At 41.3% G+C, this 26,825-nt stretch overlaps 3 protein-coding genes across 3 annotated transcripts in view; all 3 read left to right on the top strand.

Annotated features, from left to right (window-relative positions):
- Positions 1-19,104, top strand: part of LOC116609797 (collagen alpha-1(I) chain-like) — a 41,661-nt gene extending 22,557 nt beyond the window's left edge. Inside the window, exons 18-40 of the mRNA XM_048731960.1 lie at positions 324-359; positions 829-855; positions 1,147-1,182; positions 1,629-1,673; positions 1,760-1,822; positions 2,346-2,372; positions 3,277-3,330; positions 3,601-3,636; positions 3,987-4,022; positions 4,492-4,518; positions 4,810-4,845; positions 5,292-5,336; positions 5,423-5,485; positions 6,004-6,030; positions 11,005-11,058; positions 11,329-11,364; positions 11,715-11,750; positions 12,220-12,246; positions 12,538-12,573; positions 15,597-15,656; positions 16,123-16,303; positions 16,566-16,742; positions 19,014-19,104. Of these exons, the coding sequence (XP_048587917.1) occupies positions 324-359; positions 829-855; positions 1,147-1,182; positions 1,629-1,673; positions 1,760-1,822; positions 2,346-2,372; positions 3,277-3,330; positions 3,601-3,636; positions 3,987-4,022; positions 4,492-4,518; positions 4,810-4,845; positions 5,292-5,336; positions 5,423-5,485; positions 6,004-6,030; positions 11,005-11,058; positions 11,329-11,364; positions 11,715-11,750; positions 12,220-12,246; positions 12,538-12,573; positions 15,597-15,656; positions 16,123-16,303; positions 16,566-16,742; positions 19,014-19,030 (1,182 nt within the window). The 3' untranslated portion in view covers positions 19,031-19,104. The remainder of the gene's footprint in view (positions 1-323; positions 360-828; positions 856-1,146; positions 1,183-1,628; positions 1,674-1,759; positions 1,823-2,345; positions 2,373-3,276; positions 3,331-3,600; positions 3,637-3,986; positions 4,023-4,491; positions 4,519-4,809; positions 4,846-5,291; positions 5,337-5,422; positions 5,486-6,003; positions 6,031-11,004; positions 11,059-11,328; positions 11,365-11,714; positions 11,751-12,219; positions 12,247-12,537; positions 12,574-15,596; positions 15,657-16,122; positions 16,304-16,565; positions 16,743-19,013) is intronic.
- Positions 13,870-26,825, top strand: part of LOC5505434 (profilin) — a 106,971-nt gene continuing 94,015 nt past the window's right edge. Inside the window, exon 1 of the mRNA XM_048731964.1 lies at positions 13,870-13,991. The gene's annotated coding sequence lies outside the window, so the exon portion shown is untranslated. The remainder of the gene's footprint in view (positions 13,992-26,825) is intronic.
- On the top strand, positions 21,198-24,744 carry LOC116613199 (collagen alpha-2(IV) chain-like). Its single transcript, XM_048732916.1, has 6 exons — positions 21,198-21,294; positions 21,652-21,836; positions 22,754-22,983; positions 23,455-23,536; positions 24,124-24,351; positions 24,598-24,744. The coding sequence occupies exons 1-6, from the start codon at positions 21,198-21,200 to the stop codon at positions 24,742-24,744; spliced, it is 969 nt and encodes a 322-aa protein (XP_048588873.1).

Raw genomic sequence — 26,825 nt, forward strand, 5'->3', positions numbered from 1 at the left:
TACAACAATCATTAGACAATCATTAGTGTTTTATTACATACGACAATCATTCATTAGTGTTTTATTACATACGACAATAATTCATTGGTGTTTTATTACATATGACAATCATTCATCAGTGTTTTATTGTGTTTGAAGTGGCACTAAAATGCTGAACAGTCATTTTGGAAGGTCAAACACAGTTGAAATAATACAGAATAACTTGAATAACAATCCAAGTTTATTAAAATAAAATGACCTTTAATCTATTGATGTATCTAGTACAGGTTCTTTGAAGCTTTTCTTAACAAATACGCTAAGTTTCATTTGCTTATCTTCCTCAGGGACCACAAGGAATCCAAGGCAACCCAGGATACCAGGTTAGATTTCAGTAAAACATAGTTGGCAAGATATTGTAGGGTCACACATTTAGAGCCCTATGTACTTCCTTACTTTACTTATCCCCATCTTCCTTAGTGGGAAATAGGGCCGCTTTTCATACATGGTGCAGAGATTCCATGCTTCAATCCTAATTTGTGCCTTAGGCCTTAGTAGACTATTCCTCTCAACTCTAACTTCCTCATTGAGGCTTTCACTAGAGTTGTTCGTACTGCCACTGGTGACTCAACTAAAGTCCACACATAGGCCTGTGGAGTGGGGGAGCTAGCCCCATGCCCAACCCTAAACCTGGAGTCCCAAGGGATCACTCTTTGCCTAGCCCCTACCTTTTGACATGTCTGGCATGGGTGACCCTACCAGGAGTACTTGGCTCCAGCCGGCATACTGGGGAGGTCACTGGGGCACTCACTGGAGCCCTATGTACTAACATTCTCTTGCTGCTGTCCTCAGGGTGTACCAGGACCAAGAGGCATGCAGGTGGGTCATAACCACCATCCTGGGGTCCTGCCCCCTCGTCCAACAACCCCCTTGTCCCGCTCCTCCCCCAGACAGGAATTTGACAAAAGTTTAAGCTTCTATCATATGTTTTATATATTGATGCTTTTCATGTTGTTTCCATTCCCCGACGAGATCTCCTCCTGAAATACTGTCAACACTTAAATTATAATCCTGTTTATCATCCTAAAATTATTATAAAGTGTAATGCACTGATTGATAACAGTAAGTATTGTTAACTGATTACTTTGATGACCTCCTTGTTGTTTGCAGGGTGAAGAAGGGCCTGCTGGAAACAAAGGACCACAGGTGAATACACAGATGACAAACCATATGTGGATGAAGATAGTAGCGACTGTCATACTGATGGCAGTGGTGGTGATAACGATGGTGATCGTTAAGGGTGTTCCCTGGAAGGATTTAATGGGAATGTTTTTTCGTGATCTATTCATTTCTATTTGTGAGTGGCTGGTAGTGCATAATTTTAGCTTGCCACCGAATTTTGGCTGGTCTATGATTCTTGACAATCTGTTTAACTTTATTGTGATGTGGCTGTTAAAAAAGTTGTAGTGGTATTCACAGGTAGCCCATGCAATGCATTTGAACTTTCTTAGTCATGTGTACCCTATCAGCAGTCCCTAACTGATTTTCTATTGCAAAACGCAATAGAAATATTTTGAAGCTGATATGATACCATGATTGAAGGAGGTCCAAATGGATTTCTTGGGCTACCTGTGTTCTATACTTTTCCACAGGGAGACCCTGGTCCTGCTGCAATGGAAGGAAACAAGGGCGAATTGGTGAGTCTTAACACCTAATACCTTACCATTTTTTTCATATTCATTAATATTTCCATTCATTAATCATTTTTTTCTGTGTTATTCAGGGCGAGCAGGGAGAGCCAGGAGACCCAGGAACCCTTGAAGTGGAGGGAAAGACAGGAGATGCGGTAAACCAATGAGAATAACAGACTGGGGTGGCTTCATCTTTTCCTTAGTTCTTTTAAGAAATAAAACAAAAGAAAAAAACCTCCAAATCCAGGGTTAATTGTCCATGTATGTAGTAATAGGTCACTGGGGTCAAGTCCATGCTTACACACAGGCTTTATTTTAAAAGTTTTTTTTGGGGGGTGGGGGTGGGGTGCTTGGTGTTTTAAGATAACACAGTGGCAACACACTGCATAAGCCAGGTATCTCACCAATCATAGGCAAAACCACTGCTTTATTAATAAAGCTTGATTTTCACATGTTACCATGATGGAACACATTATGGGTACCCTACTTCCCCCCCCCCCCCCCCCACCCCTCTGACATCATAAAACCCTCTGTTTAGAAATTCACAGGGCAACAGACTGGTAGGTTTGCTCCCTCCGACCTCATAAAACCCTCTGTTTAGCAAATTCCAGAGCAACAGACCAGTAGGTTAGCTGACAAGTCATTATTTAGTATTTTCTTTCTATTATGATTTTGCAGGGAGATCAAGGACCGAAAGGCAATGTGGTAAGTGTTCTGGTCAAGTGATCTGGTCAGTTTTTAGTGATAACCAATATTATTGGAATAGTGTCTTACCATGTGATAGCTGTAATCTGATTCTGTGTCCATTCCACACTTGTTTAGGATGATGATGATGGTGATAATGATGATGGTAGTGATGATGATGGTGGTGATGATGGTAGTGATGTTGATGGTGGTGATGATGGTGGTGATGATGATGGTGGTGATGATGGTAGTGATGTTGATGGTGGTGATGATGGTGGTGGTGATAATGATGATGGTAGTGATGATGGATGGTAGTGATGATGTTGGTGATAATGGTAGTGATGATGGTATTGATGATGTTGATAGTGGTGATAATGATGGTGATGGTAATGATGATGGTGGTGGTGATGATAATGGTGATGATGATGTCGGTGGTAATGATGATGGTGGTGGTGATGATAATGGTGATGATGGTGGTGGTGGTGATGATGATGTTGGTGGTAATGATGATGGTGGTGGTGATGATAATGGTGATGATGATGTCGGTGGTAATGATGATGGTGAAAGTGATAATGATTGTGCTGTGGCTACTGATGTAGCTGATGTTGCTGCCAATATTGTTGCTGCTCATTAAGTTGCCGGTGATGATGGTGCCATGATGATGGTGTTGATAATACCAACTTTATAATGACAGTATTTTTATAAAAATGTTGGTTGCAATTTTGAGAGGTTAATGAAGAATGATGATGATTATTTAATGATTCTGCTACATGGAATCTGCTTAATGACTAGGTAATAGTAATGTGGATCAAGAGATGTTGTTCATACTGCTGCCTTTACAAATAATGATAATGATTCTTGTTATCTTTTGTCATAAGCTACACTTACTTACTCATCACTGAGACTTGTTTATTTCTTTTGACAGGGCGAGCCGTACAGAGGGGATTTTGATACAAGAAATATACAAAAAGGACAACCGGTGAGATATCCTTGATTTCCCCCATTTTTTTTAAGCAAAAAGGTTTATTCCAGGGTTCAGTACCATCTCTTTTTAACCAACTACCAAATGGTATAAGAAACTTATTGGCCTTAAAGTTTGAACCTAGAAGAAATGTAAAGCATGATCTTTGCCTCAGGTTTATATAGAACAATGTAAATATATATTTATTTCCTATGGACAGCTTGAATCTTTTTGTTATCTACTTTTTTCCAGATTTGTCTTACTAATCTTTGTTTTGCTTGTTTGCAGGGAGGACCAGGTCGCCGTGGTCCTGTTGGTCCACCGGTATGACTCTTAAATCCTAGCTTAGCATACAACAATCATTAGACAATCATTAGTGTTTTATTACATACGACAATCATTCATTAGTGTTTTATTACATACGACAATAATTCATTGGTGTTTTATTACATATGACAATCATTCATCAGTGTTTTATTGTGTTTGAAGTGGCACTAAAATGCTGAACAGTCATTTTGGAAGGTCAAACACAGTTGAAATAATACAGAATAACTTGAATAACAATCCAAGTTTATTAAAATAAAATGACCTTTAATCTATTGATGTATCTAGTACAGGTTCTTTGAAGCTTTTCTTAACAAATACGCTAAGTTTCATTTGCTTATCTTCCTCAGGGACCACAAGGAATCCAAGGCAACCCAGGATACCAGGTTAGATTTCAGTAAAACATAGTTGGCAAGATATTGTAGGGTCACACATTTAGAGCCCTATGTACTTCCTTACTTTACTTATCCCCATCTTCCTTAGTGGGAAATAGGGCCGCTTTTCATACATGGTGCAGAGATTCCATGCTTCAATCCTAATTTGTGCCTTAGGCCTTAGTAGACTATTCCTCTCAACTCTAACTTCCTCATTGAGGCTTTCACTAGAGTTGTTCGTACTGCCACTGGTGACTCAACTAAAGTCCACACATAGGCCTGTGGAGTGGGGGAGCTAGCCCCATGCCCAACCCTAAACCTGGAGTCCCAAGGGATCACTCTTTGCCTAGCCCCTACCTTTTGACATGTCTGGCATGGGTGACCCTACCAGGAGTACTTGGCTCCAGCCGGCATACTGGGGAGGTCACTGGGGCACTCACTGGAGCCCTATGTACTAACATTCTCTTGCTGCTGTCCTCAGGGTGTACCAGGACCAAGAGGCATGCAGGTGGGTCATAACCACCATCCTGGGGTCCTGCCCCCTCGTCCAACAACCCCCTTGTCCCGCTCCTCCCCCAGACAGGAATTTGACAAAAGTTTAAGCTTCTATCATATGTTTTATATATTGATGCTTTTCATGTTGTTTCCATTCCCCGACGAGATCTCCTCCTGAAATACTGTCAACACTTAAATTATAATCCTGTTTATCATCCTAAAATTATTATAAAGTGTAATGCACTGATTGATAACAGTAAGTATTGTTAACTGATTACTTTGATGACCTCCTTGTTGTTTGCAGGGTGAAGAAGGGCCTGCTGGAAACAAAGGACCACAGGTGAATACACAGATGACAAACCATATGTGGATGAAGATAGTAGCGACTGTCATACTGATGGCAGTGGTGGTGATAACGATGGTGATCGTTAAGGGTGTTCCCTGGAAGGATTTAATGGGAATGTTTTTTCGTGATCTATTTATTTCTATTTGTGAGTGGCTGGTAGTGCATAATTTTAGCTTGCCACCGAATTTTGGCTGGTCTATGATTCTTGACAATCTGTTTAACTTTATTGTGATGTGGCTGTTAAAAAAGTTGTAGTGGTATTCACAGGTAGCCCATGCAATGCATTTGAACTTTCTTAGTCATGTGTACCCTATCAGCAGTCCCTAACTGATTTTCTATTGCAAAACGCAATAGAAATATTTTGAAGCTGATATGATACCATGATTGAAGGAGGTCCAAATGGATTTCTTGGGCTACCTGTGTTCTATACTTTTCCACAGGGAGACCCTGGTCCTGCTGCAATGGAAGGAAACAAGGGCGAATTGGTGAGTCTTAACACCTAATACCTTACCATTTTTTTCATATTCATTAATATTTCCATTCATTAATCATTTTTTTCTGTGTTATTCAGGGCGAGCAGGGAGAGCCAGGAGACCCAGGAACCCTTGAAGTGGAGGGAAAGACAGGAGATGCGGTAAACCAATGAGAATAACAGACTGGGGTGGCTTCATCTTTTCCTTAGTTCTTTTAAGAAATAAAACAAAAGAAAAAAACCTCCAAATCCAGGGTTAATTGTCCATGTATGTAGTAATAGGTCACTGGGGTCAAGTCCATGCTTACACACAGGCTTTATTTTAAAAGTTTTTTTGGGGGGGTGGGGGTGGGGTGCTTGGTGTTTTAAGATAACACAGTGGCAACACACTGCATAAGCCAGGTATCTCACCAATCATAGGCAAAACCACTGCTTTATTAATAAAGCTTGATTTTCACATGTTACCATGATGGAACACATTATGGGTACCCTACTTCCCCCCCCCCCCACCCCTCTGACATCATAAAACCCTCTGTTTAGAAATTCACAGGGCAACAGACTGGTAGGTTTGCTCCCTCCGACCTCATAAAACCCTCTGTTTAGCAAATTCCAGAGCAACAGACCAGTAGGTTAGCTGACAAGTCATTATTTAGTATTTTCTTTCTATTATGATTTTGCAGGGAGATCAAGGACCGAAAGGCAATGTGGTAAGTGTTCTGGTCAAGTGATCTGGTCAGTTTTTAGTGATAACCAATATTATTGGAATAGTGTCTTACCATGTGATAGCTGTAATCTGATTCTGTGTCCATTCCACACTTGTTTAGGGCGCAAAAGGTGAGAAAGGTTTGCAGGGAAATACACCTGATCAGCCTGGTCCTCCTGGCCGACGTGGTTCAGCTGGAATGAAGGGCGAGCCAGGTCCTGCAGGAGAGAAAGGAATGCAAGTAAGTAAATAGAATAAGTGTAATCAAAAGGGTGGTGGATGGTGGTTTAAATGGGTGGGGTCACTAACAGGTGGTGAGTTAAATGGGTGTAGCTTGAAAAGCTCACTTTGGGTGTATTTTTTACTTAGGTACAAATGTAGCTTCTAGAGCGTTGTAATACAGGAAAGAGCCGCATAATTATCGACCATTGTTCGCTGTTGATAATAGCGTAGAAAGGAGCGAAAGGAGCTGGGAATGAGCCCCTCAAGGGATTATGGATTTAGATTGTCGCATTATTTATGTGGCACTGTTATACCTTTATTTTTTATGCAATTAAATTGTATCTGGTTATCTAGGATTATGGTTTAGACAATTTGAGATAACACCAACATACCACGCTTCCAGCCGTAGCCAAGATTGAATTGCATATTAGATCAAATTCTCGCCTATTTCAGCTAGGCTGTGCAAACCATTTAAATATCTGATGGAGAGGTAACAGATGTTTCACCTACTCTGTTTGTTTTTGCAGTCAGTTAACTTGCTCGATTATAATCTCTGGAATGTCGCTAGTCCCCCCCCCTCCTCCTAGAAAGATTGTCTTTCCGAGTATTAGTCTAGACTAGAACCCCCCCCCCCCCGGCCCCCCGTCTGCGATTAGAATTTTCGAATTTTCTTGTACTGTTTACCCGTCCTGTTTACTCCTGTTTATTAAGAGCTTTTTTCGTGTTTTTGAACGCATTTTTTATTTGTCGCATCTTTTTTGTGTGAATTCGTGAATGTTTGTTTTATGGTGTTTTTTATGCCTTTGCAAGTCCCACCTCTAAAAATAGAAAACGTAATAATCACGTGACTGGCTCATTGCGGGCTCAACATTTACAATTTCAGCACCGCGCCCCTCGTTGCTTGCGTTCCTTCGCTCGATTCGGCACTCTTCCAGTCTGTGTTGAAATCGCCCGAGAAAAACCTCAAAATTCAAGGTAAGATAGGGACAACCCCATCTAAATAGACATTCATTCACCATTTGAGAGTTCTTTGTTTGTTAACTGCGTAAATTTGTGCCGTATTTATTGCGTTTTGGGTAATTTTTCAAGCCTGTTGCAAATTTCCGCACCACGTAACACTCGGCAGATTTCGTAACTTCGCCACGCTTCTAGTTCACTTTTGCCTTTCACGTTTACAAAACACCATTTAAACCTATTGCAATACCAAAGTTACGCTGGGAAGCTCTTTGGGTTTAGTATTTTGTGTTGAAAGCGGGGTTTCTTGATGGTTTAGTAGGTGTGTGCTAGTCTTCGAATGCCATAGGGCTCGATTGAGTTTAGCGTTCACAAATGGCTAGCAAAGCCCAGGGTATAATAACCAGCTCAAGGTGGCAATTCAAGAGCTCTAGTCGAAGGAATTTTGAACAATAACCTAAAAATTCACGCGGTCCTTTTACGATTTATAGCTTACCTAACTTCTGTGGAATTCACTGTAAGTTTGTGTAGAATATTATATTTCCAATATAAACGGACGGAAAAGCATTAAACATGTATACGTAACTGTGAATTTGTAAGTTTCTTATTCTAAAATAATTTCAAGAAATGCCAATGTTAAAAAATTGAATTAGAAATGGTAGTCGTTTTAATGTAGACTTATTTCCGGGGTATGTTAACGAAGACGTCCTTTAGCAAAGTCGTCTGAGTGAATAAAGATTAACAGATAATGAATTAGCTGATCAATGGAATTTTTCATCCTCACACTAAACTATTATCATAAAGTTTTGTTTAAAGTGACATTTATTTCATTGAGTCTTCGAAGCCTATACGGTTTCTTGTCACTTCTTTGGTTATAGTGGCGTTTAAGATTAATGTGAGACTTAATTTTTGTGTCACTTTATTTTCGCGAATCTTTTAAAATCGCAAAATTCGTGAAATTAAAGTGATGTGAAAATTAAGTGTAATAAAGGTACATAATAAAAAGATGGCTGTACATCAAGCCTGGTGTCTTTTTAATTGCTTTTATTTTCCAGGGACTGGCTGGTAAAGATGGTTTGCGGGGACCAAAAGGAGTCAAGGTATGTAAAGGGTGATATAAAAGAGTTTTTTAAAGTGCCAAGTCTGTTTAGGTGTTCTATGCTAACAACAACAATGATATAAACTGTAAGTACTACAAGTCTTTTAAAAACCAATAAAACGAAACTACTGGTATTCCTTGGTATTGTGGAGAGCTTTGTTTTTGGTGCTCAATGCCTTTGTTCTCTATTTCATTGTCTCGTTCTAAGGTCTTTGTTTTTGGCTCTTGTTCCATTGTGTTTTTGGTGCTTGTGCTCCGTAATACCAGGAAACTACCAATAAAACTATGCTTACTGTACACCTGCCATAAAAGAAGGGAAAACATATTTGAATTTTTTTAGGCAAAATTGGCCCATTATGAGGGTCTCTTTTTCAATTTCAATCTTTATATTTATGTCCATCATAGACGTAAAGTAACCTCCCACGCAGGCATCGCTTGCAGGGGATTGAAAGCCATAAAGCAGTTTTCTAACTTATGGCCCTGAACTACTCTACTACTACAATGATGATAAAAGAGATGAATCTCAATATTATCCTACAGAAACTCAGTCCGTTATTGCCAACAGGGTGAAGCTGGTGTACAAGGACCTACAGGGCCTGCTGGTGACCCTGGCATGACTGGAGTCCCTGGTTTTCCTGGAATCAATGCTATCCCTGTAGGTATCCAAATTAAAGCATTATTTTGCCCACTGCCATGGAAAAGTGTTTTTTTTTTTTTGGAAAAATATTTGCGCAAATTGTGAAATTTCATAACCGAGTTGCTTCATAAATTCACAATTTATTATTTGCATGAAAATATATGAAAGTCAATTACAAAATTACTTAGTGTAATACTGATTTACAAAAAAAAATATGAATTAACCTTTTCAATGGTTTGACATGATGAGTCAGAAGAAGTCTTTGCATACAATGATGATGATAATGTTAAACAATTTAAGTTATATTTTATTAATAGCTGTCGATTTTTAATTTTTACAGGGTATCCCTGGTATCCAAGGACCTAAGGGATTCTATGGCTTGTGCGGATGCAACGGAAGCAGGGCAAGTGGCAGTAGCCTTTTATCTATTTTTGTTCAAGATACACTTAGACTTTCAAGGCTCATTATAGAAAAAAAAAAGAAAATCACAAAAATGAATTCTAGTGAAACATGTAAAATTGCATTTTTGACAAACATGGTAAATTTTAATGTACAAATTGATTTGCTTAGAGCTGCACACAACATTTTTGTTCCATGCATTCTGATTTTGAAAGTTATTTTGGATTAAAACAAGAGTATTCTTGTTCATGGGTAAATAAGTTATCCCCAATAAGCTTGCATATTTTTGTTTGTGCAGGGTGAAGGTGGTCTTCCTGGTGGAAACGGGCTTCCTGGGAACCCTGGAGATCCTGGTCGACCTGGACTGAAAGCAGAAGAGGTAACTCATACAGCAGCATGTTAATACTGTAGTTCAGGGGTGCCAGAAAAGTAGATGCTCAAGATGCTGATGCTGATGTAGCTTCTTCTGCTGTTGCTGATAATGGTGATAATGATGATGGTAGTGATGATGATGGTGGTGATGATGATGATGGTGGTGATGATGGTAGTGATGATGATGGTGGTGATAATGATGATGGTAGTGATGATGATGGTGGTGATGATGATGATGGTGGTGATGATGGTAGTGATGATGATGGTGGTGATGATGGTAGTGATGATGTTGGTGATAATGGTAGTGATGATGGTATTGATGATGTTGATAGTGGTGATAATGATGGTGATGGTAGTGATGGTGGTGGTGATGATAATGGTGATGATGATGGTGATAATGATGATGGTGGTGGTGGTGATGATGATGGTGGTGATAATGATGATGGTGGTGATGATGATGGTGGTGATGATGTTGGTGATAATGGTAGTGATAATGATGATGGTGATAATGATGATGGTAGTGATGATGATGGTGGTGATGATGGTAGTGATGTTGATGGTGGTGATGATGGTGGTGATGATGATGGTGGTGATGATGGTAGTGATGTTGATGGTGGTGATGATGGTGGTGGTGATAATGATGATGGTAGTGATGATGGTAGTGATGTTGATGGTGGTGATGATGGTAGTGATGATGTTGGTGATAATGGTAGTGATGATGGTATTGATGATGTTGATAGTGGTGATAATGATGGTGATGGTAATGATGATGGTGGTGGTGATGATAATGGTGATGATGATGTCGGTGGTAATGATGATGGTGGTGGTGATGATAATGGTGATGATGGTGGTGGTGGTGATGATGATGTTGGTGGTAATGATGATGGTGGTGGTGATGATAATGGTGATGATGATGTCGGTGGTAATGATGATGGTGAAAGTGATAATGATTGTGCTGTGGCTACTGATGTAGCTGATGTTGCTGCCAATATTGTTGCTGCTCATTAAGTTGCCGGTGATGATGGTGCCATGATGATGGTGTTGATAATACCAACTTTATAATGACAGTATTTTTATAAAAATGTTGGTTGCAATTTTGAGAGGTTAATGAAGAATGATGATGATTATTTAATGATTCTGCTACATGGAATCTGCTTAATGACTAGGTAATAGTAATGTGGATCAAGAGATGTTGTTCATACTGCTGCCTTTACAAATAATGATAATGATTCTTGTTATCTTTTGTCATAAGCTACACCTACTCATCACTGAGACTTGTTTATTTCTTTTGACAGGGCGAGTCGTACAGAGGGGATTTTGATACAAGAAATATACAAAAAGGACAACCGGTGAGATATCCTTGATTTCCCCCATTTTTTTTAAGCAAAAAGGTTTATTCCAGGGTTCAGTACCATCTCTTTTTAACCAACTACCAAATGGTATAAGAAACTTATTGGCCTTAAAGTTTGAACCTAGAAGAAATGTAAAGCATGATCTTTGCCTCAGGTTTATATAGAACAATGTAAATATCTATTTATTTCCTATGGACAGCTTGAATCTTTTTGTTATCTACTTTTTTCCAGATTTGTCTTACTAATCTTTGTTTTGCTTGTTTGCAGGGAGGACCAGGTCGCCGTGGTCCTGTTGGTCCACCGGTATGACTCTTAAATCCTAGCTTAGCATACAACAATCATTAGACAATCATTAGTGTTTTATTACATACGACAATCATTCATTAGTGTTTTATTACATACGACAATAATTCATTGGTGTTTTATTACATATGACAATCATTCATCAGTGTTTTATTGTGTTTGAAGTGGCACTAAAATGCTGAACAGTCATTTTGGAAGGTCAAACACAGTTGAAATAATACAGAATAACTTGAATAACAATCCAAGTTTATTAAAATAAAATGACCTTTAATCTATTGATGTATCTAGTACAGGTTCTTTGAAGCTTTTCTTAACAAATACGCTAAGTTTCATTTGCTTATCTTTCTCAGGGACCACAAGGAATCCAAGGCAACCCAGGATACCAGGTTAGATTTCAGTAAAACATAGTTGGCAAGATATTGTAGGGTCACACATTTAGAGCCCTATGTACTTCCTTACTTTACTTATCCCCATCTTCCTTAGTGGGAAATAGGGCCGCTTTTCATACATGGTGCAGAGATTCCATGCTTCAATTCTAATTTGTGCCTTAGGCCTTAGTAGACTATTCCTCTCAACTCTAACTTCCTCATTGAGGCTTTCACTAGAGTTGTTCGTACTGCCACTGGTGACTCAACTAAAGTCCACACATAGGCCTGTGGAGTGGGGGAGCTAGCCCCATGCCCAACCCTAAACCTGGAGTCCCAAGGGATCACTCTTTGCCTAGCCCCTACCTTTTGACATGTCCGGCATGGGTGACCCTACCAGGAGTACTTGGCTCCAGCCGGCATACTGGGGAGGTCACTGGGGCACTCACTGGAGCCCTATGTACTAACATTCTCTTGCTGCTGTCCTCAGGGTGTACCAGGACCAAGAGGCATGCAGGTGGGTCATAACCACCATCCTGGGGTCCTGCCCCCTCGTCCAACAACCCCCTTGTCCCGCTCCTCCCCCAGACAGGAATTTGACAAAAGTTTAAGCTTCTATCATATGTTTTATATATTGATGCTTTTCATGTTGTTTCCATTCCCCGACGAGATCTCCTACTGAAATACTGTCAACACTTAAATTATAATCCTGTTTATCATCCTAAAATTATTATAAAGTGTAATGCACTGATTGATAACAGTAAGTATTGTTAACTGATTACTTTGATGACCTCCTTGTTGTTTGCAGGCTGAAGAAGGGCCTGCTGGAAACAAAGGACCACAGGTGAACATACAGATGACAAACCATATGTGGATGAAGATAGTAGCGACTGTCATACTGATGGCAGTGGTGGTGATAACGATGGTGATCGTTAAGGGTGTTCCCTGGAAGGATTTAATGGGAATGTTTTTTCGTGATCTATTTATTTCTATTTGTGAGTGGCTGGTAGTGCATAATTTTAGCTTGCCACCGAATTTTGGCTGGTCTATGATTGTTGACAATCTGTTTAACTTTATTGTGATGTGGCTGTTAAAAAAGTTGTAGTGGTATTCACAGGTAGCCCATGCAATGCATTTGAACTTTCTTAGTCATGTGTACCCTATCAGCAGTCCCTAACTGATTTTCTATTGCAAAACGCAATAGAAATATTTTGAAGCTGATATGATACCATGATTGAAGGAGGTCCAAATGGATTTCTTGGGCTACCTGTGTTCTATACTTTTCCACAGGGAGACCCTGGTCCTGCTGCAATGGAAGGAAACAAGGGCGAATTGGTGAGTCTTAACACCTAATACCTTACCATTTTTTTCATATTCATTAATATTTCCATTCATTAATCATTTTTTTCTGTGTTATTCAGGGAGAGCCAGGAGACCCAGGAACCCTTGAAGTGGAGGGAAAGACAGGAGATGCGGTAAACCAATGAGAATAACAGACTGGGGTGGCTTCATCTTTTCCTTAGTTCTTTTAAGAAATAAAACAAAAGAAAAAAACCTCCAAATCCAGGGTTAATTGTCCATGTATGTAGTAATAGGTCACTGGGGTCAAGTCCATGCTTACACACAGGCTTTATTTTAAAAGTTTTTTTTGGGGGGGTGGGGGTGGGGTGCTTGGTGTTTTAAGATAACACAGTGGCAACACACTGCATAAGCCAGGTATCTCACCAATCATAGGCAAAACCACTGCTTTATTAATAAAGCTTGATTTTCACATGTTACCATGATGGAACACATTATGGGTACCCTACTTCCCCCCCCCCCCCCCCACCCCTCTGACATCATAAAACCCTCTGTTTAGAAATTCACAGGGCAACAGACTGGTAGGTTTGCTCCCTCCGACCTCATAAAACCCTCTGTTTAGCAAATTCCAGAGCAACAGACCAGTAGGTTAGCTGACAAGTCATTATTTAGTATTTTCTTTCTATTATGATTTTGCAGGGAGATCAAGGACCGAAAGGCAATGTGGTAAGTGTTCTGGTCAAGTGATCTGGTCAGTTTTTAGTGATAACCAATATTATTGGAATAGTGTCTTACCATGTGATAGCTGTAATCTGATTCTGTGTCCATTCCACACTTGTTTAGGGCGCAAAAGGTGAGAAAGGTTTGCAGGGAAATACACCTGATCAGCCTGGTCCTCCTGGCCGACGTGGTTCAGCTGGAATGAAGGGCGAGCCAGGTCCTGCAGGAGAGAAAGGAATGCAAGTAAGTAAATAGAATAAGTGTAATCAAAAGGGTGGTGGATGGTGGTTTAAATGGGTGGGGTCACTAACAGGTGGTGAGTTAAATGGGTGGAGTCACTGCGGGATGGTGAGTTAAAATGGGTGGAGTCATCAACGGGTGATGGGTTAAATGGGTGGAGTCATCAACGGGTGGTGGGTTAAATGGGTGGAGTCATCAACGGGTTGTGGGTTAAATGGGTGGAGTCACTGAGGGATTTTGGGTTAAATGGGTGAAGTCACCAACGGGTAGTGGATTAAAAAGGGTGGGGTCACAAAGGGGCGATAAGCTCAATTGGTGGGGTCACTAAAGGATGGTACATAGGTTGAATGGATGGGGTCACTAAAGGATGGTAGGTTAAATGGATGGGGTCACAAAGGGTTTGTGGGTTCAACGGGTGGGGTCACTAAGGGGTGGTGGGTTTAATGGGTGGGGTCACTAAGGGGTGGTGGGTTAAATGGGTGGGGTCACTAAGAGGTGGTGGGTTAAATGGGTGGGGTCACTAAGGGATGGTGGGTTTAATGGGTTGGGTCACTAAGGGGTGGTGGGTTAAATGGGTGGGGTCACTTAAGGGGTGATAGGGTCTCTAAGGGGTGATGATAAAGATCTTGCAAATTGTTTCAATGCAAATGTGGGACTGCAATCTCCCTTTACCTTTTTTGTGTATTCAGTGTCTAATGTGACTTTGTCTATTTAGGGGGACAGTGGCAATGATGGTGTCCGAGGGCCAAAAGGATTTGGTGTAAGTACATCTAATATGATCCGCAAGAAGTTTCTTCTATCTATTGATGACTAAATTAATATGAGGTACTTAAATTACTGATTTCTCTAGTATAAAAGGTGCATTTTAATAGTGTTTCGCTTATGGAATAATAGTGAATATTAATATGTTTTATCTTATGTTATGATAGGTGCATGTTAATGATTATCGTCTTTCTGTACAGGGTGTGACTGGCGAGCAGGGTGATGCTGGTCCGCCTGGACCTGAGGGGAATATGGTAAGAAGCAATTTAAGCTACTAACATAGATAAATACAGAAAGCCTGCATGTGAAGATGTATACCTAATACAATAATGTAAATATCTCTTGATCCGAAATGCAAAGTAATTTGTTTTTGTTGATATTTTACAAGATCGGCCTAACAGGATATCATACTTCAAAGGCGTGATTCTTCTTCCCATGTATTTATTACAGCATATTTTCAGGTCTCCATTTTGTTTTTGTACTATGGTCCTTTTTCCTTTTAACTTCGACCTTCGATTGACTTAATTATTCTGCAATCAATCATGATTGCTTTGCAATGAACTCATAATTTACAGTATTTCTTTTATCTGTATTTGAAAAAAAATAGAGATAAATACTCGTATGGGAAATGGATGATTTTTCTTAGAATATATGCGCGCCACCTTAGCATCTTTATCCATGTTTTTAGAAAAATATAGCTTTTCTCTCATCATTTTACACTTTGGTGATTTAAATCGGACATTTTATTGGAGGAGGGATTAAATTACACATTGTCTGAAGTAGATTTGTTTAGCTAATGCAATTTACTTCTTCCTGGTCAGTCGGTAATGGTGTGTGTGTTTCCAGGGACCACGTGGTCAGCCCGGACCCGAGGGGTCACCTGGTCTTCCTGGAGAAAGAGGAACGGTAAGCAAATATTACACCTTTCTTGTTCTGTTTGTACTGATAGGCTTAAGCACAAGGTTAACATTATTTTGAAACCTATTGCTTATTTTTTTGGCCTCGACACAAGAACAAATATTATACTAATACCAATTTGTGCCTGGCCACAAGGAAATACTTTGTCCAGGGGGCGGTAAGGGTTATTTCCGTGATCCGTGAACGGCCGTTTTTGTTTATTGTAAATCGTGAATAGGACATATTGAAAACCGTGATTGCTACCTTCGTTGTTGACGAAATTTGATTAGCGTGAATCTATGCTCTTTAAAAATCGTGAATCCTGATTTCTGAGTAAAGGTCCTTGTCGTCAGTTTATCAGTTTATTGTGAAACGCGATTTCCGATTTTGGAAACTCGTGAAACCTGCAGGGACCCCCCCCCCCCCCCCCGTACAGCCATTGTTTGTCTTATATTTAACTGCTTGTTACCCAAAGGGTGGAGTTCCTGGCCCCAAAGGCAAACAAGGCGCACCTGGTACAATCGGCTTTCCTGGATCTTGTGGGGACACTGGTGATCTGGGACCTCCAGGTGCTAAGGGTCTTCCAGGGGCTCAACAGTATGGGCCCCTCGGCGAGGCAGGACCTCCTAGAAGCCAAGGCTCTCCTGGTGCTCCAGGTAACACAACATGAAACAATGCGTGACTGTCGTGAAACTCATGTACAAGATGATAGCATGTATACCATGTATAAGATAATAGTTACCGTGATGCGTGACATGTATGCGTCGTTGTTTTATTTGTGTTGTTTGATATTCTTATGTGAGCTCGAGTTAGCGGGGTTCCACTGTACTACAGTATCCTGTTATTGGTTCTAGCTAGTAGTTACAATTGCTATAAAAACTGTTAGCACATTCAACTCACACTCTGCTCTCTACTCAGGCATCATTGGCATGAACGGAGCAATGGGCAAGAAAGGCGACACGGGACCACTCGGTCCTAAAGGACAGCCGGGCTCTCCTGGTATTGATATTCCTGGTCCTAAGGGCATGGACGGACCTCCTGGAGAAAAGGGCCTCCCCGGAGTTCAAGGCGACCCTGGTATCAAGGGTCCCAAAGGTACGTTATCGCCAGCGAGCTTAATTGAACTTTAAGAAGGCCAATCATGCCGCCATTTTATGCTACCGCTCAATGGCGAGTCACACAAAGCATCTATTACCATCGGCTAATTCAAGCAAGTAACCAAGATATTTTCAATCAAATATCCTCAATAACATATCAGACTTCATTCGCACACTGTTATTTTGAAGTTTCCTTGCGAATAAATCCCTGTTTGTAATAAAAGGTGTTTACTTCAAAATTCGGTTGTTTCTTTTACAATAAAGCTCTACAAAATCAAATCTACCGAGTGAAAAAACTACAACATAAGACAACGAGGAGCCCTATCCTCGGGGGGCCCATAAGATAAATAAGGGGCCACAGGGGGCCCAAAACAAATAATATTATAACATCTCCCTTCTCAACAAAGTGTTAGGTTAAGTGTTCAATAAATGTTCTTAACAATGTTCAATAAGTCTTTGTGGTTTTTTGATAACCCTGCCAGATGCTGTGCTCATCGGTGTCGTCTCGTGTTGCCTCTCAGAAGACTTTGGTGGTGTAGGCGATGCTGTCACATTATTGCTTAACTGTGTGGGGTTGTTGGTACTTTCTGGTGGTAGTTGAGGAATGGCTGGTATAACAAAAGGACTTGTGCTCATCGATTGATCATTAGGTGTTGAAATGATTTGTCGTCGATTTCTCCTGAAGACACGCCCACGCTCATCTCCTAATCCTAATAAGTACGATCGGGGCAATACTTCTGCTTTCCTCCACTCAGCCTCCCGGTTTGGACGGATACGCACCTTATCTCCAACTTGTAAAGGAGGGAGATCATGACTATGACTATCATAATACTTCCCACTTCTGACACCATGTAATAAAAGGTGTTTACTTCAAAATTCGGTTGTTTCTTTTACAATAAAGCTCTACAAAATCAAATCTACCGAGTGAAAAAACTACAACATAAGACAACGAGGAGCCCTATCCTCGGGGGGCCCATAAGATAAATAAGGGGCCACAGGGGGCCCAAAACAAATAATATTATAACACTGTTTTTTTTTTAAATGATAAACAATAACAAAGGAGTGGATGATTTACATTCTTTAAGGGTATTCCGTCAATTTCTCGTCAAGACATTCCCGGTTTACACCCTTAATAAAAAAGAAAGAAAGCGTGTCAAGTGGCAGTTCTTAGACAAAATAGTGCTTATGGGTACTAATTATTGGTTTAAATAAAGACGATAGATAAACAACCCCATGGATGCCAGAACCATAAACAGTTAATAGATTACCGTATGATATAAGCATATTTTTTCTGCATCTGTAAGAAATATATAAAATTTCAAAGATTTTTTCGGTCCAGAGTTATAACCTACTGCCCTCACGTCCTTGTTATCTAGCTCATGCTACAAACCAGCTTCATAGTCTATTTTTATGATATTATTTTATTAAATTCATCCGTCATATTTTATTTTAGCTTTTAGCAAAGTTATGTTATCTACAGTGCTTGTTGTATTATTCCGATTTTGTGAAAGTTTGCCCCAAAAAAACTGGGATTCGACTATGCAAAATCGAGATGCGTGGTTATAATGGGCTTAAATTTGGTAAAGAATTAAGCGATATTTATTCCTCGCTTAGGTCAAAAAACTTATTTTCGTATCCCCCTTACCCGTATCAATAAACTCTTTTGCTAAATATACCTCGACCTCCAAGAATCCAAAATTTCCTTTCTTCGTTTGGGAATAGCGCGATGTAGTCACTCAAACCCACCAATCAAAACCAGGCATTAACATGTCTGACTACGCGCTATTCCCAAATGAGACAAGGATTTTGGATTCGCCGAGTTCGCACAACAACGAATTCAGCTTTAAGCAGCAAACTCTCTGATTCATCCAGAAAACTAAGAAAGCCAACAATAGACCTTTTCGCGTTTAATTGGGAGGCCTGTGGTTTTACAACAAAGAGAGGCTCAAACGGGCATGTTTTGGCGGAAATGCAGCGGCCTGTGCGTCGGGTCGTTTCCAAATACAAAAGACAATCAGCCAAAACATTTGCCCAAAATGCTTTTGTATTCAGGAGTTGTTTGTTATGGCTGTTGTTTGTTAAGGGGTGATGATAAAGATGCTTTTGTATTCAGGAAATGCTTTTGTATTCAGGAGTTGTTTGTTATGGCTGTTGTTTGTTAAGGGGTGATGATAAAGATCTTGCAAATTGTTTCAATGCAAATGTGGGACTGCAATCTCCCTTTACCTTTTTTGTGTATTCAGTGTCTAATGTGACTTTGTCTATTTAGGGGGACAGTGGCAATGATGGTAACCCAGGCCCACGAGGAGATCTCGGGTCTGGCGGTCAACAGGGAGACCGTGGTGAAGCTTCTATCAATGCAGGAACCAAGGGAGAAAAGGGTGAACCTGGCGAAGCCGGCTTTCCTGGCCCCCAGGGTCCACCTGGGGAGAGAGGAGCGACAGGTGCGTACGCGGAGGATAAGGGGGTAGATCTGAGAATGGGGCAGAAACGGGGAGTAAGGAGAGAATGGGGGTAGATCTGAGAAAGGGGCACGGACAGTAAGGAGAACATGGGGGTAGATCAGAGAAAGGAGCACGGGAGTAAGGAGAGAATGGGGGTAGATCTGAGAAAGGGGCACGGACAGTAAGGAGAAAATGGGGTTAGATCTGAGAAAGGGGCATGGGAAGTAAGGAGAGAATGGGGGTAGGTCTGAGAAAGGGGCACGGACAGTAAGGAGAAAATGGGGGTAGATCAGAGAAAAGAGCACGGGAGTAAGGAGAGAATAAGGGTAGATCAGAGAAAGGGGTACGGGCAGTAAGTAGAGAATGGGGCACGGACACGGGTAGTAAGGAGAGAATGGGGTTAGATCTGAGAAATGGGCACGGGAAGTAAGGAGAGAATGGGGGTAAAACTGATCTAAAAGTTGAAAATCGACTATTTACATAAGGTCTGCCTTGCAGCACATTGCCGGGATGAACGAGTTCTTATACCTGTTTGTACAATAGCGCGGGTGGTCGAATTGACGCTTTTTTCGGGTGTTATACAAGCCCAGGTGTTTGGGGGGCATTAGAGATCTAAGCTTGTGATCATCGTTATTCAAAATGTCATTGAAAACTTTGATACAGCTTGCTGAGCGTCTCTCACTTAAGCTGTTCAGATCAAAGTTCGCAAGACACTCTTGATAGGAGAGATCAGGAGCTATAATGCAGAGAGCTCTTTTCTGGACACGCTCAGTGTCATCAGATAGATATTTTGGAAGAGCGTTGTGATAGACAATTGAACAGTATTCTAGTACAGGTCTAATCATGGTACAATATATATTTACAATATCGCTAGATATCAGACCAGCCCTTTTAAGAAGGACTAAGAAATACAATCTCTTATTCGCTTTCTTAATACTCTCAGTTACGTGATTGTTCCAAGTGAGATCATCAGATAGAGTCATCCCTAAGATTTTAGCAGATTTGACTACAGGCAGTTCCTTTCCCTTAAAGGTGACCGGCCTGAAAACATGTTTGTTTTTCTTAAAATCAATCGTCATGACCTAACACTTGTCAGCATTCAGTTCCATATTCTGTTGGTTCGACCAATCAGCCACTAATTGAACTGCGGATTGCACATCACCCAGCACGCCTCGCGGCACGACGTTGGCAACGGTTGTATCGTCGACGTACTTCCAGGTCTTAGCTCCAGGAACCCTTAGGTCATTTATCATAAGGATAAATAACCAGGGGCCTAATTTGGTCCCTTGTGGAACTCCAGCGGGGACAGGACCCCACTCAGACAGGCGGTCTGGTGACATCTTGACGCGTTGTTGTCTATCCGTTAAGAAATTCACCACCCAGAGTGCAACGGCCCGTGGGATGTCCAGCTCAAAGATCTTGCGTACAAGTAGATCGTGGTCGATAAGGTCAAAGGCTTTCCGGTAGTCGAAAAGCACTACTCTCACAGCGGCACCGGTGCCGTCAGTGGCTTGGGCCCAATGGTGGATCATGGAGGTGAGAGCGTCAAGGGTTGATGACTTTGGAATGCCGCCATATTGGTCGGGTCTATTTTAACCAAAACGGCTGGAGCGATGTGGCGACTGACAATGAAACCTTCAGCAAGTTTGGACAGTGTAGGCGGCAAAGAGATGGGGCGAAGATGTTTAGCGACGCATGTTACGGGTTTCTCCTTCGGGACGGGAACTACGTCTGCCATTTTCCACGCCGAGGGAAGACCTTGCTCGGCAAAACTGCTGTTGAGGACAGAGGTGACAGGACTAGCGAGTATATCAGCGTAGTCTTTAAGAAGCCAATTCGGCACACCATCAGGTCCGGCCGCCTTCCGGTGGTGCAAATCAGATAAAGCGGTGAGCACAGCAGGCTCAGAGACAGTCATCGAGACAGTGACTTTGTCTGGGATTGGAAGAGACTCAAGCCTTTTGAAGGGGAGCATTGGTTCCAGGAAGACACTGTTTATCTTGTTAGCAATGTCACTTTCCGAAAGGCGGTCAAAGCCTTCAACTTGTAAGGTGGAGATGAGGTCCCCAGAGGCAGAAGCGGGATTTAGAGAAAGGGGCACGGGCAGTAAAGAGAGAATGAGGGTAGATCAGAGAAAGGGGCACGGGCAGTAAGGAGAGAATGGGGGTAGATCTGAGAAAGGGGCACGGGTAGTAAGGAGAGAATGGGGGTAGATCTGAGAAAGGGGCACGGGGAAGTAAGGAGAGAATGGGGTTAGTGAAAAGTGCCGCATTTGAGAGCTAAAAAATTGGCGAATAACGAGACAACACAGCGTTTTTGGTTATAGAATTTGACCTACATGGAATGGGTTATCTAATGATTCAGTTATTTTTTAATTTACCGTGAGAGGCCCCATTGATGGCCTTTTAAGCGCAAGGGGGAGTCGTTTTCGTGGGCCCTTAAATTTATTATTCATCGTTACAGGTCCCCCCGGAACAATTTCTGGCCCACCTGGTATCAGAGGAGATCCAGGCATCCCGTCTGTGGTCAGAGGCCCCCCTGGCAAGCCTGGTCTTTCTGGTAACAAGGGTAAGGAAGGTCTTCCTGGGGATGATGGTGTTCCTGGACAACCTGGACCTCCAGGACCCCCTGGTGATGGCATTACAAAGGTAGGGAGACACATCGACATATATAGACGGTTGTTCCCTCCCGCCTTTGCGTCACGCGGCAAGACGAATGCGATTATAAGTAAAAAAAAAAACGAACAATGTAGAACGATTATTAGCTTATCAGCCGCCTTAGTATTTTTGAAAACTTGCGAGGCAGATGTATTTCAATGTATGTTTCTGACTGGTTTGTCCAGTTTGAAACGTTTGTCCTGTTCCTGCTGTCCACAAAGATTTACGGCCGCCCTCCAGCCATTTGAGACTCTGTGAAGTAGTTCCCAATCATTCCCATTGCCTAATGACAATTGAGCTGGCCGAAGTTGGTACTGTTTGCAGAGGGCTTAATCGTGATATATGCTTCAGTGATTATTACACTCGTTTCTAGTCAGACGTGCACTCTGGTTATCAGGTTACAGCTGTTGTTTGGTGGTAGTCAATCATGACTTTTGAATTCTTCCAATCTGCCACAGCTTTAGATAGATCACAACAAAAACAACATCAAGGTTGATCGCCTTCTTAGCTACTGTTACCAAGAAAATATCGATAAAAACAAAGCCAGCAATTGAATAAAGTTCGAATTGTTTCTTAGCTTTGCGTTGTTGTTGATTAAATGCGTACGTGCGTATGTATCTCTTGTCTGCTTTCTTGACGCCCTTTGGTGCTTTCGGCAATCTCTCATTGGTTAGCGGTCTAACGGCCTCCGTAACTGCGAAGTGGCTTCCGCCGTCAAAAACCATCGGCGACTCGGAAAAGAAAACAACAAGCTGCTCGTGTGACTGAAAACGAGGGTAATTGGGGTAGCCAAACTTTTTGCAATCAGGTGAATTGGCCACGTAAGAGAGGCCGGCCCTCAGGTGGCCGCTGAATGTAGGTACTGCATAATGTATTGTACTTAGTTTCCTAATCTTATTTTTTCAAAGGTCGGCTTTTACATCGTGAAACACAGTCAGACGACAACTCCACCGGAATGTCCGCCCACCTATGACAAGTTGTGGGATGGTTACAGTCTTCTCTACGTGCAAGGGCACGACGTGTCCCACGGTCAGGATCTTGGTCAAGCCGGCTCGTGTCTCAAACGATTCACCACTATGCCCTACCTCTATTGTAATATCTTTGGCAAATGCAACTATGCTTCCAGAAACGACTACAGGTAATTAAAGCGGGCTAGCCGATACACTCAAACAGCATTGATTTATTATTGTTCACCTCAATAAAAAAAAATTAAAATACTACTTGATTTACCCAGAATGCATAACTTAGTTTTGTTTTCCATTTTTTCACATTGTTTTTCCGTCAATGAAGAACGTCAATGACAATATATGCGTATTTGTGTGTTTTTTAAAAGCTTGCTGTGAATGTAGAACGATAAGATCTTTCTCGGCCCTAAAAAATGTTCGCACTTTAACCCTATTCTCCATCACACCCTAAGAATCACCATCTCCCTAAATAACTGACACTCGACACTCGACTGATAATTAGGGTCTCCTTGCCCTTAACCCTTCTTCCCATCACACCCTAACAGTCATCATATCCTTTTAGCTACTGGCTTTCAACCGATAACCAGGTTCCCCCTCTCCACCCTTCTCCCGATCACACCCTAACAGTCATCATATCCTTTCAGCTACTGGCTTTCAACCGATAACCAGGTCCCGATGATGCCCATTCAAGCGTCCGCGGTGGAGCCTTACATCTCTAGGTGCACGGTCTGTGAGTCACACGGTCCCGTCATGGCCGTCCACTCAAAGCACGACCTTACCAACGTGCCCAGGAGGCTGGAGTAGCTTGTGGAGCGGCTATAGTTTCCTTATGGTAAGTGGGGTCTTTGAACCCTTCTCGAGAACCTCCCAAATATAACCTCCTTCAGCTAACCAGTCATACATTTTCACTTTTAAGTTTCGGTTAGCATAAGTTCCTTGAATTCTTAGAGTCTTAACGTGTATGTTAGAGTAGAAATCGACACTACGCGTAATGCAAATCAAAGACTGTTGAGGTCCGTTTTAACTAACCTTGTTACAAATAAAACTGTGTCATAAATATTCAAAAATAATCCATTCTCTCGGTTATAAAAGCAAAGGAATGAATTTCGAAGAGGGCACGAATCTCCGGTCTACGGTATTACGGTATTACGTAGGGTAGAGTTTCTAGTGCCTGACTGGGGCTTATTCTATCAATCAAAATAGCTTCTAGCCATGTTACAGTTCATTAGACCTTGCCAACTTGCAGATGTGGAGTGCAGCATTTTGTAACAAGAACTCTTGACATTAACAGCGTGTGTATTTTTGATTCGCAGCACACAGGCGCGGGAGGTAGTGGTACCGGCCAATCACTGGGCTCTTCCGGTTCCTGCTTAGAGAGCTTTAGGCCCAATCCCTTTACCGAGTGTCACGGCCGTGGCACTTGTCATTATTATGCTAACAAATACAGCTTCTGGCTCGCCACCGTCAACACGCCATTCCAAACACAACAATCCGAGACGCTCAAAGCTGGCAATCTACTCAGCAGGGTCAGCCGCTGCCAGGTAAATTTTCAACGCGGGCGCATTCAGGTTTTAGCCTGGTACCCGATTGCACCCTTCGCACTCTTGCCTTTTCTTTTTACTCGCAACACCCTTCGCCATCTTGAGGATAAGCTATGATGAGAGCGAGGGTATAGTTGGAGCGCGCTGCTAGATACGCGCCTAGAAATCCCCATTGTAACCTTACGGAATAAGCCCTTTTGGTGAAGCTAAGAAGTATGTCTTACGTAAATGCTTTTTTCATTGTAGGTTTGTATCCGTCTCTCACGTAAGAAGCGTCGTCAAGCTGCCGAAGCTCTTCCAGTTGCCCGAGCACAGCGCCTTAGCCGTTCAGCTGCTGTCAATCAAGACCAACATCTAGCTGCCGCGAAACAAGGACTACGGCAAGGCTCCTAACTCAACTCGGCACCATCTTTAGTCACAGTATAACGCGGAATTTTTCCGCTAGAATTTTATCCAATTTTTATCCTTCCATCGCAGCTTGCCTTGCGATTACTTTCGAGACACAGGCGATGAATTGATGAATTGCTCAAGGCTTTTATTTTGTAAAAAAAAAAAAAAAAAAATGCGCCGTCTTACACTTGTGATAAAAATGGCGCGAAAATTCCCTAGCAATGTGGCGCGCGTTTTCCCGCCCTTCGCTGATCCTGTAATGCTTTGGAAAAAAAAAACCTGTCAGGACTATTTTGTAAATGTTTTACTCTTCTGGCTTTCACAATTTTAAGCGCTCTTTTAAATTTACGTTCAAGAGCATTAATATTTACGCTGTTCTACACTTTTCCTTTTCAAGCACCAAATGATAATTTATTGTGAAAAACTTTTTCAAGCGAAAGCACTTCCAGTAGCAGATAGTAATTTTTATTTAGCAGATACTTATCTTTAGTTATCTACAGTAAAGCGTTGAAAATAAGTTGCAAAAAAGCAGAAAAATAAAAGACGAAAAATATTATAGGAAATTGTTACCTATATTAGTTTGGTGAATAATATATACCTAGCAAATGTATGTGTCGCACAAGTTTGTCTTTGTTATTTTTGCTCCTAGAAATAGACTATTTAAATCGTTAAGGTTATTACCACTTTCAAATTGTTGATTTGTTGTTAATAAAATCATATCAAATCTTAGCTGTTTTTTTTTTGTAAAAGTCTATATGTAAAGAATTGTTATTTTACAGAATAAATGTTTATAAAATAATATTCTGAGTTTTTTTTTTATTTATTGTAAGCAGAATGAAAGCTTCCAGACAGACGGTATTGTGTTCAGATACGAATCAGATAAGCGCTGTTTGAACTGGTTTACAAAAACTACCCCTCGCGCAGGTTTGTTTTATAGTGGCACGGTAAACGTCTGTCAATGCACTGGTACATTCGTGAAATGGCAGACGGCGTAATCCAGAGGGAGATTCTATGGAATGGGAATGATCCACTCGATCCCGAGAAGGGGGTCCTCTTTTGGTCATAGAGGGTCTTATATTGGGAGAGGCGTATCTTATTCCATTGGGAGAGAAGGACCTTATTCCATGGGGAGAGGATCTTATTCTATGAAGAGAGGAGGATCGTATTGTAAGGCGAGAGGAGGATCTTGTTCTATGTAAAGAGATTTTATTCCATGGGGAGAGAGGGATCTTATTCTATGTAAATAGGATCTTATTCTATCAGGAGAGGAAGATCGTATTCTTTGTAAAGAGGATCTTATTCTATGTGAAACGGAGGATCGTATATATTCTATGTATAGAGGATCATCTCATTCCATGGGCGGGGAGAGAAGAATATTCTATGAGGAAGATCTAATTCTATGTAAAAAGAACCTTATTCCATGGGGAGGGATCTTATTCTATGTAAATATGATCTTATTTTATCCGGAGAAGAGATCGTATTCTTTGTAAAGAGGATCTTATTCTGTGTAAAGCGGAGGATCGTATTATATGAATAGAGGATGATTTTATTCCATGAGGAGAGGATCTTATTCTATGAGGAGGTTCGTATTATATGTAAAGAGGCGGATCTTATTCTATGTAAATAGGATGATGTTATTCTATGGGGAGAGGATTTATATTATTCTATTGGGAAAGGAGGATCGTATTTTATGGTGAGAGGAGGATCTTATTCTATTGGGAGAAAAGGATCGTATTTTATGGTGAGAGGAGGATCGTATTTTATGATGAGGGGAGGATCTTATTCTATCGGGAGAGGAGGATCTTATTCTATCGGGAGAAAAGGATCGTATTTTATGGTGAGAGGAGGATCTTATTCTATCGGGAGAGGAGGATCGTATTCTGTGGAGAGAGGAGGATCTTATTCTATCGGGAGAGGAGGATCGTATTCTGTGGAGAGAGGAGGATCTTATCCTTTGGGGAGAGGAGGATCTTATTCTATGTTAAGAGGAGGATCTTATACTTTGGGGTGAGTGGGGTCTTATAATGTAACACCCAGACAATACGTAAATTCTATTGTCATTTTATTCAAAATTATGTGCCTAT

This window comes from Nematostella vectensis, chromosome 9 (assembly GCF_932526225.1).
Source record: "Nematostella vectensis chromosome 9, jaNemVect1.1, whole genome shotgun sequence".
Lineage (NCBI taxonomy): Eukaryota > Metazoa > Cnidaria > Anthozoa > Actiniaria > Edwardsiidae > Nematostella > Nematostella vectensis.

What these genes read in the sequence shown, in the direction of transcription:
- LOC116613199 (XM_048732916.1), top strand. Translation starts at nt 21,198, where the DNA reads ATGTCACTTTCCGAAAGGCGGTCAAAGCCTTCAACTTGTAAGGTGGAG. An exon ending in CTGGTGATGGCATTACAAAG is followed by an intron (nt 21,837 to 22,753) that starts GTAGGGAGACAC and finishes ATTTTTTCAAAG; the next exon opens with GTCGGCTTTTACATCGTGAA. An exon ending in GCTTCCAGAAACGACTACAG is followed by an intron (nt 22,984 to 23,454) that starts GTAATTAAAGCG and finishes ATATCCTTTCAG; the next exon opens with CTACTGGCTTTCAACCGATA.